The sequence below is a fragment of the Paroedura picta genome, chromosome 5 (genome assembly GCF_049243985.1).
Source record: "Paroedura picta isolate Pp20150507F chromosome 5, Ppicta_v3.0, whole genome shotgun sequence".
Lineage (NCBI taxonomy): Eukaryota > Metazoa > Chordata > Lepidosauria > Squamata > Gekkonidae > Paroedura > Paroedura picta.
This window is the reverse complement of record NC_135373.1, coordinates 41871021-41888455: the sequence shown is the minus strand read 5'-3', so window position 1 is coordinate 41888455 and position 17435 is coordinate 41871021. Positions and strand designations below refer to the sequence as shown.

At 45.2% G+C, this 17435-nt stretch overlaps 1 protein-coding gene across 2 annotated transcripts in view; it reads left to right on the top strand.

Annotated features, from left to right (window-relative positions):
- The window catches only part of CSMD2 (CUB and Sushi multiple domains 2), a 644506-nt gene that overhangs the window by 20230 nt on the left and 606841 nt on the right, over positions 1-17435 (top strand). Inside the window, exon 2 of one of the 2 annotated variants that reach the window (XM_077337490.1) lies at positions 9505-9662. The exons of the other annotated variant lie outside the window; for it this stretch is intronic. Within the exon in view, the coding sequence (XP_077193605.1) occupies positions 9581-9662 (82 nt within the window). The 5' untranslated portion in view covers positions 9505-9580. The remainder of the gene's footprint in view (positions 1-9504; positions 9663-17435) is intronic. 2 annotated transcript variants of the gene reach the window in all.

Below are 17435 nucleotides of genomic sequence, written 5' to 3'. Positions count from 1 at the left end.
TTCACTTACATTTCTCCCCCTCAACAAATTGATGTTATAGTCTATGACCTGCTGACTCCCAATAAATGAGATGATGATTGAGTTGAGCTCTGAATGGCGTAACGTTTCAATCAAGGGGATATGCAGATTTGTCAAATGTAATAATTCCTGCCATTTTCACACGCCTGTATTGTTTATTGACAAGCATTGGATATAAATTACCTTGTGTCATGACCCTGGGCCTACGGCTAGGGTTGCCGGCTCTGAGTTGGGAGCTACCTGAAGGTTTTGGGGACTGGAGGCTGAAGATGAGGGACTCTGAGGAGTGATTTCCATGTGGTATAATGCCACTTTGGAAGGTGGCCATTTCCACCTGGGGAACTGATGTCTGTCACCTGGAGATCAATTGTAATAGATCTCCAGCCACCACCTGACAACCCTATATAAGGCTGAAAGAAGAGACCTGTAGGCCTGCAGAAAGCCTCTGAGGCTTCGTATAAATTCTGCAACAGGGCTGCATTTCCTAAGCACCTTATAAGTTTTACGTAGATTTGGGAAACACCATCAAGTTTTGGGGATGGACTCTGAGAAAGGTGGGGCTTGAAGGGACTTCAGTGGAGTATAATGCCACACAGTGCACCTTCCAAAGTGGCCATTTTCTCTCGGTTTATCTTGAAAAAACACTTGCAAGGTCACCAGAAGCCAACTGTGACTTGATGGTGCTTTCCACCTCCCATGTTTGGAAGAGAAATTGCGGGATTTAAAAGGATGCATCTTTAAGGCTAATAGCCATTGAAAGGAGCCAGTTTGGAAAAACAAAGCTCACCAGAATTGTAGGAGTAACTCCCCCCCCCTTCCTGCGGCAGCCACAAACTAAATCATGCCTCCACATGCAGTATGGTTTTTGTCCCTTGCACCTTATAACTGGGGTACTTGTGGAAAGCCATGTTCATAATTACTGTCATAAGAAGGAGAAGAAAAAGAGTTGGTTCTTATATGCCGATTTTCTCTACCCAAAGGAGTCTCTAAGTGGCTTACAATTGCCTTCCTTTTCCTCTCCCCACAACAGAAACCCTGTGAGGGAGGTGGGGCTCAGAGCCCTGATTTCACTGCTCGATCAGAACAGCTTTATCAGTGCCGTGGCAAGGCCAAGGTCACCCAGCTGGTTGCATGTGGGGGAGCGCAGAGTTGAACTGGATTCACCAGATTAGCACTCCACACTCCTAACCACTACATGAAACTGGCTCTCAACCAAAAGAGCCACATTTGCTGCCATCCCTGGCAGGAGGCCTATACCTCAAGGAAACTCCAAGTTTCCCTGTTCATCTGGCTGTGGCTGTTTCAAGATGTGAACTTCTCTGGAATCTCCAGCTTTGCGAGGATCAGAGAGTAGATGTTGTGAGAACTTTGGTCCAAGACTCTGGAGAGCCACTGCCAGTCTGGCCTTGATACAGTGATGTGACTAGGGTGTAGTCTGCATGGGGCTTTTTACCCACTCCCAGCTCGAATAAATCCCTCCCATCTGCACTGAATGTGATTTTCATTTTGGGCACTTTAAATTATCCCTCTGCAACATGCAAGATTAATTCGAAGTGACTCACCTTTCCTCTCCCATATACAGAAGTGGGTATAAACCTTTGATATTTGAAAAATCGGCATCAGTAAGTGTGCAGATTCCTGCATTTTGCGAATTAACTTCCTTCTCCATGCCTCGTAGCAAAGCAGTCTTCCCTGATTGGCCAGGGCATCAGTTCAAGGACTTCCTGGTTCCCGGTTGCAAGGCTTGTCTTAAAATGACTGCGCTCCAGAAGAGACTCCTGCTGTGCTTGGCTCCCCTCCCCACTCTGAGTTTCCCCAGTCGTGTGCAGAATACCTTCTGTTTCGGGGGGGGGGGGGGTAGAGGAAGACCTGAGTTCAAATCGATCTGAATTCAGCGGGATCCACAATGGAAAAAAATTAAGTGCAGAATCAGCTTTGTTACAAGGTTGCTCCACTATTGCCGTAGAAGGCAATAGTAATTAGTACTGAATGTCTACAGTCCTTGTTAAGTCTTCAGAGACTTTTGGGTCAGTAGACTGGCTGAGTTCAGGCATTGCTCCAAGTCATTTGGTACACAAGCTTTATTATTCATCAATTAAGATACAATGAGAAAATTCAAGTGTCTTTAGACACATCATAGGGTTGCCATACCCAGACGTTGACATTTCTAGAGATTTAGAAGCCTAGTTAGAAGGGGCCATGCAAACCATTTTGTTCCACCACTTGCTTAATGCAGGATCAGACTAAAGCATCCAGGATCATTATCTGGCCAAATGTTGCTTAAAGACCACCAGTGAGGGGGAGATCACTACGGGGAGGAGGGTAGAGCCTGTGGAGGGCAGGGTTTGGAGAGGGGAGTGACCTCAGTGTGCTATAAATCTCCTCTCACCCTCCTGAAAGTGCCTTTTCCTCCAGGGGAACTGATCTCCGTTGTCTGGAGATAACTGGAATGCTTGGAGATCCTCTACCCGTCCTTGAGATTGGCAGTCCTAGTAACATGTCCTCTCACCGATATTTCCAGTAGAAGGAATGTATGGTTTGTGAAATGGGATGCTGAGCGAATTGGGCCATTAGTGTGAGCTGGAAGAGCTGTTTTTACTGTCTTATGCAGCCTTTAACTTTCCATTCTTCGACCCAGATTCTGTCAGTATAAATAAATGAATTTACTGCTGTGCCAGGATGGCATGCCACTGTTCTGCTGGGGATGAAAGCGCATGTTTGAATGTGTGGCTCTCCATGTTAAAAGCCTTGGTTGAAAAAGAGCATCCCTCTTGGAGCTGATCTAATGAGACTAGCAACTGCAACCCAAAGAAACCTGCTGCGTTTCACTTTGTTCCCTCTGAACTCTCTCTGTCCTCTCCCGGGGTGAACTGCTGTGCAATGGACCCTGTGTTTTTGTGATATCTGCTTTGGTGTTTGGACAGAGGTTATGTGTGTGGGGGGGGAGGGTTGCTGGGGAAATAGCTGTTAATCGGTGCAAGATATCACGAAAGGTCTTGTGGGTATAATGTGGGGATCTGAAACCTGCCTGGATCTGAAACTTTGGACAGTTGAAAGAAACGAGGAAGGAGGGGTATGTGTTGTTCTTTCAAGGGTGTGTTGCTTTTGTGGCATATTTGTGTGTATGTTTGTGTGTTTTAACAAAGGGAGAAAAATGAAGCAAATGTGGTTTAAAAAGAGCAGAACTGCCTATTTATGATCTACTTTAAACAAGCAAATAAACAAGACTCCACCGTGTGTGTGCGTGTGTGCGTGTGTGCGCGTGGAACTGAAACATGGTTATGGGGATCAATGACTTCCACTTGTGGTAACCATGGTGCAATGTGAGGCTGGGGTGCATGCTGCAGTGGGCAAATTCAGTGGGATTTAATGTGAAATGGAGAAAATCTCATTGATTAAAAGAATCTCATTAGCAGGCCTTAACTGCCTTTTTTGCCACTACTGTGAGTGTGCCGGTCGATTGGGCAGAGATGCTCTACTGCTGTTCAAGGTACATGGAAGTTTTTTTTTTGCTCCTCAGCATGTGAAAAGATGCAGACTGAAATGGGACATTCGGTTGATGAGTCTGCTGTCGAGGGTGGAGACAAGAGTATGCCCATTCCTGAATTCTCTGTTTCTGCATGCTCTGCAAGGAGCTACCAGCACAAGGAGAGGTAGTTACCCTGCAATGCCCTTCTTCCTGCCCCATGGCTTGCTGGGGCTGGGGGTGGGGTGCAAAGCCGTGGAAATCATATTGCCCTCTGTTTTGCAGACACAGCCTCTGTGCTTACGAGACAAAATTCACCTCGATATTTAGCCTGTTTGCAAGGAGATGATTTCCGCCTGTCAGGTGTTTGTGAAATCAATGCTTCTGTCCGTGAATCGGAGGGAAATCCTGAGTGGAAAAGCTGGCTTCTCCTTTCAGAACAGTTTTTGACAGATGTCTTCTTCCAAGATAATTGCAACCCTGTTCATATATTTTGAGAATTCTTTGTGCGTTATACCATCGTACGTGTGTTTATGGACACTTGCGGAACGTAAGCTGCTGCTTCCTGCTCACTGCAGAAGGAATCAAGCCGGCTCCAACTTTGGCTATATGCAGTGGTACCAAGCGGAAAGGAACTGTCATCTAAAGGGGTAGTCAACCTGTGGTCCTCCAGATGTTCATGGACTCCAATTCCCATGAGCCCCTGCCAGCATTTGCTGGCAGGGGCTCATGGGAATTGGAGTCCATGAACATCTGGAGGACCACAGGTTGACCACCCCTGATCTAAATGGTCCAGGATTACAATCTGAGGAACTTCTGGGAATGCAGACTTTACATACGGAAACCTGTGCTGTATGCATGTGTGGTTTTTTGCGGGGCGAGGATCTTGCACTCAATAACCAGATTTCTACTTATCACAGGTGAATTCAGAACTGTGAATGTATATTGTTTGGCATAATTCTGCATTTGTAAAATATGGCGGAAGAGCAAAGGGCTCTTATTTCCTCTCTTGACTGTTATCCCTCTGGCTTCTGAGATTTCTTGGAGAATCACACACTTCTGTTCAACCATAAGGGATAGAAACGTGCTTGCAAAAAAGTAAGACAAAAGTAAAACTGAGATTCTTGGGAAGCTGGAAACCAGAGAGCCGGCTTGGTGCAGTGGTTAGGTGTGCGGACTTCTAATCTCGTCAGCCAGGTTCGATTCTGCGCTCCCCCATATGCAGCCAGCTGGGTGACCTTGGGCTCGCCACAGCACTGAGAAAGCTGTTCTTTGGAAGTTTTTAAGCTGAGGCTAGATAGTTATCTCACAGAAATGCTGATTTTATGAACATGGGCAGATTGTGAGTTGGGTGGGCAGGAAGAAATGTGTGAGTGTTTGTCTCTTGCGGCCCTTCTTTTCATACCCAGGGAATTGCTAATTTCTGCTGTGGGATGGTAGGTGAGTTCCCTCAAGTCCAGGCTGGATTCTGGAGATTTTTGATGGAAGGATCACTTGGGCATGAAATTGGGGTCATCATGGGTGGACAGGTAGCTGTGAGTGTCCTGCATTGTGCAGGGGGTTGGACTAGGTGACCCTGGAGGTCCCTTCCAACTCTAGGATTTGATGATTCTATAGTGCAGTGCATGCAGTCCTGCCTTATAGTATCGTATTGGAGAGGAAGATTTATCATAATAATAATAATGTTACTCTTATATCCCATCCTAATCCGACTAGGGAACACCAGAAAAGAAAAACATTTAGTTGCAATGAATTCCACAGTTTCCTGAGCCATATGGAAGGGCGGTATAGAAATCAATCAATCAATCAAATAAATAAATAAAATGAATAAAATACAAAAAAACATTAATCACATAAATTTAGTTTTGGTTTTAAAATTAAATTAAGTTAAAAATCACCTCCTCATTCTAACTAGAATCTTATTTGGTTATAGTTTGGGCTTTTTCTTTCTTTCTTGCAGATAGTCTCAGGTTCTCAAATTCTTATACCTTTGAATGCAGTCTTAGAACTCTGTGATGTTTCCCTCTTCTAAAAACATCTGATTTTTAAGAAGAAGAAGAGTTGGTTCTTATATGCCACTTTTATCTACCCAAAGGAGGCTCTAAACAGCTTACAGTCACCTTCCCTTTCCTCTCCCGTTGTTCCTGAACTTACTAAAGTTAGTGTAAACAGTACTGCTACTGCTTCTTTGTGTGGTATTCAATGATAACAGAGCTCCTCTAGTTTGGGGTCATTTAAAAATTATTATTAATATTAATTTAATTTATATACCACCCCTCCCTATGACACAAATGATTAACCCATTTTTGGCCATCATGCTATTATGCATCAATTCATGTTATCTTCAGAGCGGTTCATTTCTTGCAGAAGAATGCTGTAGATGGAGATTGGGGTGAAGTCTATGAGATCTGACCCATTTTCTACAAGAACAGAAGATGACCTGGAAAACGTGTCCCAGGATATCACACCATCACACTGGGCTCCTGTGACACATGTTCAAGAATCCCTTTATCAGACGAATCAGAATAGAAAAGATTTCCTGAAACTAGAAAGAATCACTGCCCATTCCAAAGCCTCCAGATGGGGCAGATTAGATATGAAATGAGAAGGACCATAAAAACAACCAGAGCAAGATACAAATCCAGTAGCACCTTAAAGACCAACAAGATATCCAGGGTGTAAGTTTTGGGGATTTAAATCTCCCTTTGTCAGATACCAGTAGCACTGTGACAAAGGAAGCTTTGACATTCAAAGGCTTATACCCTGGAAATCTTGTTGGTCTTTCAGGTGCTACTGGACTTGAATCCTACTTTTTTTCCATAGACCAATGTGGCCGAACTGTGGCTCTCTGGATGTCCATGGACTACAATTCCCACGAACCCCTGCCGATTGGCCATGCTGGCAGGGGCTCATGGTAATTGTAGTCCATGGACTTTTGGAGACCCACAGTTTGGCCATCCCAATCTATATTGATTATTGACATGGTGCTTGCCATTGAGCTTGGCGCCCCTTTCCTTTTTTGACACAGTGATGTCTTCCTCAAAGAAAAGAGCCAAGTTTGGATTTCCTCCACCTCATGGGAGCAGGAGTCACCTCAGAAGAATTCAGGAGATTTCACATTTGTGTCTACGGGGAACTCAGATTCAGGTTGAAATAGCTTCCTTTGTTGCTTGACTTGCAATATTCCTGCTTGTTGTGATTGGGTCCAGCATCCCATGGCAGCCATTTTGTAGGGTCACTCACTCACTCACTCACTCACTCACTCACTCACTCACTCACTCACTCACTCACTCACTCACTCACTTACTTATTTACTTATTTACTTATTTACTTATTTACTTATTTACTTATTTACTTATTTACTTATTTACTTATTTACTTATTTACTTATTTACTTATTTACTTATTACATTTATATACTGCTGCTCGCAGCAAGCAGGCTCATGGCGGTTCACATCCTCATTCCTCATTCTCAATGTTCTGAAAGTGTCCACATTGTGACAAGATTGGGTGTCTTGCTCCACATACTGTCTCACAGGAACTTTATTTCCTGCAAAGGAAAATTTCAGAAAATGGGCAATTTCTCAGGATGCGGTGCATCCTCCTGCCAAGGGCCCTTCCCTCCCATTGGCTTTTGCAGCGCTGCAGCTGCTGGGCGTATGATAGCAAAGCACAGCAAGGGCAGTTTGTGTAAAAGTCAAGTACCGTTTTGCAGAACGGTGACAATAAAGCGGCATCACTTAGAGGGACCCAGGGAGAGTCTTCACGAAGCTGCCCCTTAAATGTTAAAGGCTGTTAAAAAGGATCTGGTGTTCAGCAAAGCTGAAATGACTTTGCAGCCTAACGTTTGAATTCCCTCATGCCGAAGCCAAATGTCAGGGAATTCTTGGGTTGCTTGGAAAGGCTGCATTTGAGAAGCTCAATGTATTTTGTTCCAGTTAGGCACGGGGAGACTTCTTCCTTCAGGTGGAAAGCTAAAGAGACAGGCAACATGGAGCTGGCCATCCTCGATTCAACCCAGGTTGCTTTCACCCCATTGTAGAATAGTCCTCATTCCTTCCCTCACTTTTAGTGGAGAATGCAGACTACAGCATTGCAAATCTTTTATTTGAGCGTTTCCCAATTGGCTTCCTTTATTTTGGTCATATGTGATTTGTGGTAATCCCCCCACCAAGTCTAAACATGAGCAGGCTGTTTGGTGTGCACAGTTGTACTGAGGTTTCTCAGGGCTAATATCTGTTCTACTAGACCAGGGGTGGTCAAACTGTGACTCTCCAGATGTCCATGGACTACAGTTCCCATGAGCCCCTGCAGCTACTGGCAGGGGGCTTATCGGAACTGTAGGCCATGGACATCTAGAAAGCCATTGTTTGGCCACCCCTGTACTAGACTGTACTCTTAAGACTAAATGTAATCCAGTCTTCCCTCTTTGCTCTTTCTGTTCTTCATCTTCAGTCATTAATACTTTTTTCATTTTCAGCCATTAATCCTTTATTAGCTATTCTCATATTTAAGTGGGTGCTATTTCCTGCCCTCTGCCTTTTGAGCAAGTGTCTTAAGCAAAAGGCCAATTAGGCCAAAGGGAAAATGGTACAGCCGTTAGCAGCTCTAAAACAAGCAGCAATGTACAAGGGAGTGATGCCTTTTCTTCATTTTGGACCAGAGAAGCTGTGGATGATTTGTAATCTAGTCTTTTCTGATTGGTTGGGCTCTCCAAGAACTCACGGGGAAGAGAGTTCTTGTTCAGCCCTGCATCCTTTCATCTCCTGAATCAAGGATGGATTGATAAGGACATAAGATGCTCTTATATTGTGTCAAAATCAACATAGTGTCAACCCATTTTGGGAAGGCCCTCTCTACAAATGAGCTGATATACACACAGCATCATTGGTAGCTTAGGGATATTCCTGTTAATGAATGCTAAACTTTATAAATTCGTTTGGTGGTGGTGGTGATCAAAAGTACTCTCAAGTTGCTGCTGATTTTTCCTGGCAGGGGCTCCATAGAGCTACCCCTGCTGGTAGGGTTTTCAAGGCAAGAGGCAAACAGAAGTGGTTTGCATTGTCCTGCCTCCGTGTAGCAGCCCTGGTATCCCATCCAAGGCCAAACTAGTGCCTTTATGCAATCCGTCAAGGTCACGCTAGCCTAGCTGTTCAGATCCCAGCAGGAATTCATTTCCGGTTCTATTTATGTTGCTGTGAACATTTGATGGTTGTCCAAAGCTTAGGAGATTGTCAATTGCTATCGTGTGTTGCAGGATTGGCTCTGCTTGCGGAACGTGTGTTTTCCAATATGGGCCTTCTAGGTCATCATCTGCTAGGCCAAGCTGCCACAAGAGCATGTTAATATGTTAATCTGCTGTAATTGGAAATCAGTTGAAGAGCTGATAAAGTGTACAGGGGTTGGGGGGGGGGAGAGAACTAGATGGATTGTGAGCTTGTTAATGTTCCAACAACAAAAAAAAGGGTCTGTTTAAACAGTTGCTTTATTCACCGAAATGGATATCCCTGCTATTGTTATGCTACAGCCATTGTTCCAGCTGGGCTGTCCTTTGTGGAGAAGCCAATCCAGGAGGTGAAAGAATGCTCTAATGCCGTACCCAGTGTGGCCGCCGCTATAGAAACAGGCAGTTTGTGTGGCTTATGAAATGAAAAGATTTCAAGGTGATATCAGGTCCTGTGCATATTTTTTTTTCCTCTTTGATTTGTGCTTTCCAGGTTTTATTAAGGTTTCTGAAAGCATTTCCCTTTACACTTTTCCGTAAAAACATAATTGAGAAGAAATCTTTCGACGAATGGAAAGCCCCAACCTCCAAATATTTCAATTGCCACCAAAGTTCACCGTACAGCTGTGTGCTGGAGAAAAGAGAGATTTCCTCCCCCACCTCCCTAAAATAAGTCTAGAGCACCTTAATTATCCTGTGATGGAAACCACAGGGAGGGCGGGGGGAATGATGGATCAGCCCGAACCTGTTAAGTAAATGGGCAGTAAATAGAGTTTGTTTTTTTTTTTAAACTGAGGGTTGTGAAATGACAGTCATCATCCAAGTTCTTCCAACCGGCCTGTTTGAGGAAATGAGTTTGCTCGGCTTTGAAGATGAAGGATGGCACGGAGGAGACCTCCTCGCAGCCAGAGAGGCAGAACAGTTGCAAGGAAGATTATGTTGACAAAGGTTTAAGTAAGTGTGGTGGCTGTTACAAACCAGTCCAAGTCTGTCAGGGAAGTGATGAGTTCTATGGAATTATAAATGATGCAAAGCAAGACTGAGAGGAATTTTTCCTCCTCTGCCTCTCCCCACCGCAGCTCCTTCAGTACTAGAACCTGGGGTCAGATTTACAGCAAGTGTCGGGCAGGCGTGATGTGCGAAGACCTTGGCCTGGAAAATTGATCTGCAGACATAGCTGCTAGCTCTCAAATGCTTTTATTAACCCCCCCTCCCACCCATTTTCTTATTTTAGCGATATATTTATTTGTTGAGATATTTGCTTTCCTCCCCAGTGAGAACCTAAAGCACCTTACATTGTTCGCCTTGCTTCCGTTCTTTCCTTGCAACACCAGCCCTGTAAGGTTGGTTAGGCTGAGAGTGAGGGCCTAGCTCAGGCTTTCTGAGACAGGTTTTATCAGGTGATATGACCATATATGGCCATGTTGGCCTGCCCCCCTCCCCAACTGGCCAATGATGGGCCTAGAGGGGGTGGGAAGGGGAGGAGCCCCAGGTGGGCATGTAAACAGCTACACTTCCAAACTGTATTCTGCAAAATCACGCCACTTCTGGGGTTTCTCAGAACCCTTTCTTGGGTTTCTCAACAGTAAAAAAGTTGAGAAAAAGAGTTGGTTTTTATATGCCGCTTTTCTCTACCAGAAGGAGTCTCAAAATGGCTTACAATCGCCTTCCCTTTCCTCTAACCACAACAGACACCCTGTGAGGTAGGAGAGGCTGAGAGAGCCTTGATATTACTGCTTGGTCAGAACAGCTTTATCAGTGCTGTGGTGAGTCCAAGGCCACCCAGCTGGCTGCAGGAGGAGGGGCGGGGAATCAAACCCGGACTGCCAGATTAGAAATCCAGATTAGAAGTCCGTACTCCTAACCACTACACCAAGGCTGGCTTAACGAAAGGTCTCCCAGCAAGTTTCCACGACAGAAATGCAAACCTGGATCTCCTGCTGCCTAGTTGAGCACTCTTACCATTATACCAGTAAGCCACATTGAGCTCCACAGAGAGAAGTTCCCTGTTACCTTTGAGATTACGTGCGCTTCCTTACTTACCTAGCTGATCCTTCTTGCTTGCTGCTGTTTGCTGATAAAGTGAACGCACATGAACACATAAAGCTTCTTTATACTGAATCGGCAAGTCCAATAATCCTGTACCACTGGCAGTCGGCAAAATATTGTTGCCTGACTCTGTGGTATGTAATCCACGTCTTTAATTCAGGCAAAGTTTTCAGCACTTCCATGTTGCAAAAAACCGGTCTCTCCACTGTGAGTGATAGCAGAATAGCCACCGGTTTGGGGCTTATGACGTTCCAGAACTGAGCTGGGGAGACCGTTTCAGCCCTGTGTGGGCAGCATTGAGAACTCCTTTTTCCAGCCTTGAAAACCTTTTGGAAGAAGATTTTGTTTAGCCGTGACTATTGAAAATAAGCCTCAAACTGGTGGCTATTCTGCTATTACTCGCAGTGGCGAGATCAGTCTTGTGCAACATAGAAGAGCTGAAAGCACTGCCTGAATAAAGACTTGGATTACATATGAGAAACTTGGACAACAATATTTTGCTGATTGCCAGTGGTACAGGGTTATTGGACTTGTCATATACTGTATCCTTCTCATACATTTTTTAATTGTACTATGATACCGAATCAGATCATCGATTCCTCAAGGTCAGGATTCTCTATTCAGACTGGCAGTGACTCTCCAAGCTCTCAAGCAGAGGTCTTTCGTATCACCCCCTACCCAGCCTGTGAATTGAACCTGGGACCTTCGGCACGCCAAACGGAAGCTCTACCACTGAGCCACGGCCCCTGGGCCAATGAGAGGCTGCTTGCAGGCCTGTATTTGTGCAATGTATCATCACTTGGAGCTGTGAACCCTGCTAACATAAGCCCGATTTACTAGGGAGCAGAATGAGAGGCTGAATCCTGAAGTAGACTGCACCAGGTCTACATGCATATAAGGAAAGCAGTTTTTTTAATGCCCCCCCTCTCCACTTAAAAAGACAAGCCTCTGTGTTGTTAAAACAGAACGCAACAGCGATTGTAGTCTAGCATTCTCCCCATTGTGCTAGTCATCTACTTGCAAGGAGGTTTTCCACCTAGGGGAACATTAAAAATGTGGCCCTCCCATGCAGCTTTCAGTTTGCTTGGTGACTGTTAGCCATGGTATATCAATGGAACCTCTGTGCAGTGCATACCTGAAACACAGGTAAGAGCCACCTTGCTGAATCAGCGGGTTTATGGGAATCTGTTCCAACAGCAATTAGCCTGATGCCTCCAGGAAGCTTCCAGATAGGTTAGCTGGCCTGTTTGGAAAGCCTCAGGAAGAATCTGGCTGCTTGCCGATGGAATAGAACACATTTATTGTTCATTCATTTAGAATATTTATATGTTGCCTTTCTACCTCTTAACCCAGCATTGCAAATATAACATTCCACCCTGGATGGGTACATAAAAATGCAATCCACAAAAATATTTTATTTTTAAGAACAGCATCTTAAAGAAATAAACTATCACAACCACTCAAGATATTCCCAAAGAGCATTGTCGACTGGGAAGGCAGAGCCTCTGCTTCACAGGCAGAAGGTTCAATTCCTAGCGTCTCCAATTAAAGGGGCCAGGTAGTGTCAAGATCCTACTCACATGTTCTTACCATGAAAGATTGACTTATTATGTTTCTTTGGTTCTGTCATGTGATGTTCTTTTGACCTTGCTTAATGGTGTAGTGAATTTCCACAGATCTCTCTCTCTCATAATATCTCTTGTTTAGGATGCTTTGGGCAGATCCTGTGTTGAGCAAGGGGTTGGACTAGATGGCCTGTATGGCCCCTTCCAACTCTATGATTCTATGATTGTGCCTTGACATTGGCAGGCTGATATAGTGGTTTAAGAATGTGCATTGTCTAGTGAAGCTTTCGTTGGCTTTGTATGGAAACACAGCTTGGGAAAAGTCTTGCATCTGACACCGTATTTTAGGTGCCAAGAGTTGAATTGGGAGGAAGGCTGTGCAAGGCCATAAATGTGTACTAGCTTGTTAGCTAGTCAGTTTCAGCAAGGAATTACTTGCTACAGCACATCATTTCCTTTGAATAAAGAGATTTATTTGCACCAAAGAGTCTGCTTATTGGAAATCTGATGGGATTCTGACAGGTAGTAGGAGGTGGGGAAGACCTTTGGCTGATACCCTGGAGCTCCATTGCCAGCTAGACTAGTCTGTGAGCCTTGATGGACCATGAGTCCAAGTCAGTGTAGGACAGATTTTTATGGTGAAAGGTCATGGATTAATGGTACAGCATCTGCTTCATGTGTAGAAGGTCACAGGTTCAATTGCTGGGATTTTCACTGAAAAGTATCAGGCAGTAGGTGATGTGGAAGACCTCTGCCTGTGACCCAGAAGAGCCACTGACAGAGGACAAGACTGAGACTTTTTTTTAACGTTCATTGGGGTCTGATAGCCAAAGGAATTGATGCATGGGCTGAGAATCATGACACTTATCCACCACTCTTGTCTCTCATCTTCCAGAGTACATATTTGCCACATATGAATAATCCAGCCCTTATACCACACGGAGATAGCCACTGACAAATACTTTTGGATGCCTTCGAAAAGTGGTGAGATATTGCTGAAGAAGGTATTCGTCTGATGGGTTGTGTGCAACATGGTGGTAGAAGAACTTACAGCCTGAGAAAAGCTTGGTTTTGAAGATATATTAGCCTAGTTCCATGAGGAAGGACACTTTCCTCTGATGTAATTTACCTGCTGATGGAATAGATCTATGGGACCTCACCCAACTGAGTGGGAAGCACTGATTTAAAAAGTGGTTTTGCTCTCTAAGCTTCTGTATTGGTTAACAACAAGCAAGGTTTTGCAGTGATGATGGTATCAGTTACCCATAAAAACAGCAGTATTAACCATCAGTAACCAGACAGAAACATGTCAGGATAAAACATTTCAACAGTCAAGAACAGTGCAAGTGTGGCGAAGGCTGTGACTCCAAGCTTGGATTGTGAGGTTGCCTCTCTTCTAGTACCTTCACCCAATTACCCATGAAGCTTCCTTACACCAAATCCGATGGAATGTTATTTTTGCCTCCTCTGACTGCCAGCAGTTCTCCAGGCTCACAGGCTGAGGTCTTTCACATCACTTCCTACCAGATCCTTTAAACTGGAGATGCCGGGGATTGAACCTGGGGCCCTCTGCATGCCAAGCACATGCTCTGCTTCTGAGCTGCTACCCCTCCACAACCCACGTGAAAACCTTGGGTGGGGTTTTTAGGGGAACCACAGGAGTTCCATCAGACAGTACAGTGAGAACCAGCATGTGGATAATAGTTGGCAGGTCAGAATAGGATCTGGAAGAGCCAGGCTTGGGTCCCGCTATGGCCATGGAAGTCTGCTGGGTGATCTCGAGTCAGTCACACATGCTTAGCATAACTTACCTCTCAGGATTGTTGTGAGAAGAGGAGAAGAGGAGAGCAATGTCATTTGCTTTGGGGATGAAAATGGGCTATAAATATCTCAATAAGTAAAGATCTGCAGGTCTTATCCCTGCCCCAATTCATTAGACAACTACAGGAAGCAGAGATATTTTTTTCCTGCTCCCTGTTGAGGTCATTAGCTGCTGTTCTCAGAAAATGAGGAAGACCCAGCTACTGGGATTTTGTGAAGTAAAGCGGTGGTGGCAGAGGGGCTGTATGGCTCCATGTTACCGTGCAAATGGGGACCTCTGTGGAATATGGAAGCCTATTTAAAGACTGCAGTTACCCATCTTCCAGAATTGTACTGGCCCACCTGGGTTCTATTTTCCTTCTCCAGATGCCAGCATTGGAGGATATGACACTACAGAAAACAGTTCCATCAGAGATCACTTGCGCAGTGAGGCATTTATGTGTATGCGCAGATGAGGGTAATTGTTTGCATGTGGCATAACTGTTCGGCAAATGCATATTAGTTAATCTTAAAATAGAGACGTTTTCTGGTGTCATTATGCTGTGTTGACGCAACTGGACAGAATTGTGACGCTAAGGGACCCAAGTGAGATGATGGATAGAGGCAGTTTTGGGCGGGAAATCTTTTTGAAAAGATAAAACTGTATCCTCAGTGAAGCATCTGTTGGACAAGCAGGGATAGATCTCTGATAGTTGCTGCTCCTTTGGTGGAAGGGGAGTATCCTTGACCCAATTCGTCCATCCACCAGAGGGCCATGATCCTTTCAATATGGCAGTGGTTCCATGTCACGGCAGGGATGGTCTGTTGTTGTACAGAGTGCCTGGCTGCTTTCTGTTCCAGCGATTCCCCAAATAGCACTACAACCCCACTGGGAGTGACTGCCTGACTGGGGCATTTTGTGCAATTTACACTTGCTGAGTGTCGTGCCTCGACTGTGAGATGACGGGTTTGATTTTAGTGCTTGCATTGGGGGCGGTGGGATGTCTGGAGTAACTGAGGTTCAGAACGGGAGGATCTGTGTGTTGCTGAATGTCCGAGCCATTCCGAAGGACTTGTACTAAACTTCCCGGCTTCAGTTCAGCTCTGTCTACTCTGGATGTCTGTGGACTGCCTTCGGGATAAACGTGCCTGGATCAGGTCTGGAAACAGCTGCCATGTTGCTTTCGAGGTGCTACCCAAGAACCTCTCCCTTAGTTTAGCTCCCCTTTGTCCATCTGCAGTCTGCAATCTACTGCGAGAGCTTCGGTTTCAATATTTCCCTCTGAGACGACTCTGCTGGGACTCAAACTGCTGGTATCCTTGTGCCACTGTCCGCTCATTTCAGACCACATGAGGTTGCTTTGCCTGCAGGAAAACTTTGATGTAATTTCAAAGAAAGCTCCCGGCGTTCCAGCAAACTGGACTGCCAGATAGATTTGTAAAGATTAGATACTGGGTTAAACCGGTGAAGTGGACTCTTAACCTCTGCCCACATTGGGTAGTTTTTTGTTTTGTCACTCTTCTGAAACATTTGTCTCTCTAGGGCAGGGGTAGTCAAACTGCGGCCCTCCAGATGTCCATGAACTACAATTCCCAGAAGCCCCTGCCAGCGAATGCTGGCAGGGGCTTCTGGGAATTGTAGTTCATGGACATCTGGAGGGCCGCAGTTTGACTACCCCTGCTGTAGGGTATTTCTTCTTGGGGTTCGGTTTTATCCAGTTGGGGTGGCAAAGTTGAGGTACTTTGTCCCAGAATGCTGCAGCTCGATAGGTTCCCATTTTAAGGCATGCAGGCAAAAATATATAGCATAAGGGCAATAAAAAAGAGCTTTGGATAATTTCTAGAGGAGTTTCTTTACAGGGCTTTGGGAAATAGAGGTGCTTTCCCTTGCTTGTTTCCCCCCCCCCGCCTCATTTGATATTGTCCTGACTGTGAAACTATCAAGTATTAGCCCCCCCCCCGGGTGAATGTTATTCATGGCTCCTGGGAAGTTTCAGGATCATATCCACCCCCTCCTCTAAGTGCTCTTTAGGAAGGTGGTAGCAAATTAAGTCACAGCCAGTTTATGGTAACCCCATAAGATTTTCAATGCAAGAGGCTATCAGAGGTGTCACCAGTCACCATGTGGCTATGGTGTCATGCCCCCGCTGCCACCTCCTGTCTCCCAAGAGTTGCTACAGCAACCTGGGCCTGCAGCTGAGCCAGTTCTGGCAGAAGAGAGAGCGGCCTCTGAATGTGCAGCAGATGAAAGCAGCACAAGTCAGCCAGAGGCATCTTTGGTGCAGCCACAGATGCATTCCAGCCCTGACTGTTTGCCTGAACGACGTAGATGAAGCAGAAGGGTGGTGTTTGCTGAACGCCGAAGGAGCCAGAGACTGCAGGCACACTGTCAAAGTAGATGGGGCCCAGCTGGGATAGCTCCTGGGGAGGATGAGTGAGTCCTCCCCAGGTGCAGCCAATTAGCTGGGCTGCTTTTAGGTGAGACAACAGCAGCTCTTTGGCCTGAGTGCAATCTATGCAGAAACCCTCCTGTCCGGCTTGGATTCCTTGGTCTGCAAACTTCTGACTCCCATCAACTTCCCTGACTCCTGGCAAACGGCTTTTGACTACACACCTGGTAATTGGACTGGCTTTGTTGAATATATAATCTGGACTCTAACCTTGGCCTTCCCTCGACTACTCTTTGCCTTGCCCTTAACTCTGCTTGCTTTGATTCCTAACGACTTGGACTGGACTTTGACTTTGCTCTGGTGTGGACTCCGGCTAGACTCTGCATCCCAGGCACCTCCTGCCACTGGGTGTGGCCAGCTAGGGCAGCATAAATGGTCAACTTCCTTGTGGGTATCCCATCCAAGAACTAACTACTGCCATCCCTGCTTAGTTTCCAAGAACTGATGAATTCAGGCTGCCTTAAGCCATTCAGATCAGGGCTTCCTTAGTATAAGCTGTGGTATTTACCTATTTGTCTCCTCTGTAAAGTGTTATTACAGGGTGCTCTGCTACTGACTTATCTTGAGCCCTTTGACTTCAGTTGGTTTAAGAGTGTAACCCTGCAAATCTAATTTAGGTTTTAACCTTAAATCTACTTAAGCCTACAGTGAGCCTTGAATTGGTAGCCTTAGTCAAGGATTCATTGGACTGTACCTTATCATTTTGCCTGAGCAATATTTGTTTGTTTACATTGCTTTATTTTATGACATTTATATACCGCCCTCCTTTGCGGCTTGGGGCAGTTTAGAAAGAAGGTTCGGCATAAAATACAGTGAATATCATGATTATGAACTTATAACATTTTTAGCATTGAAAGGACTTA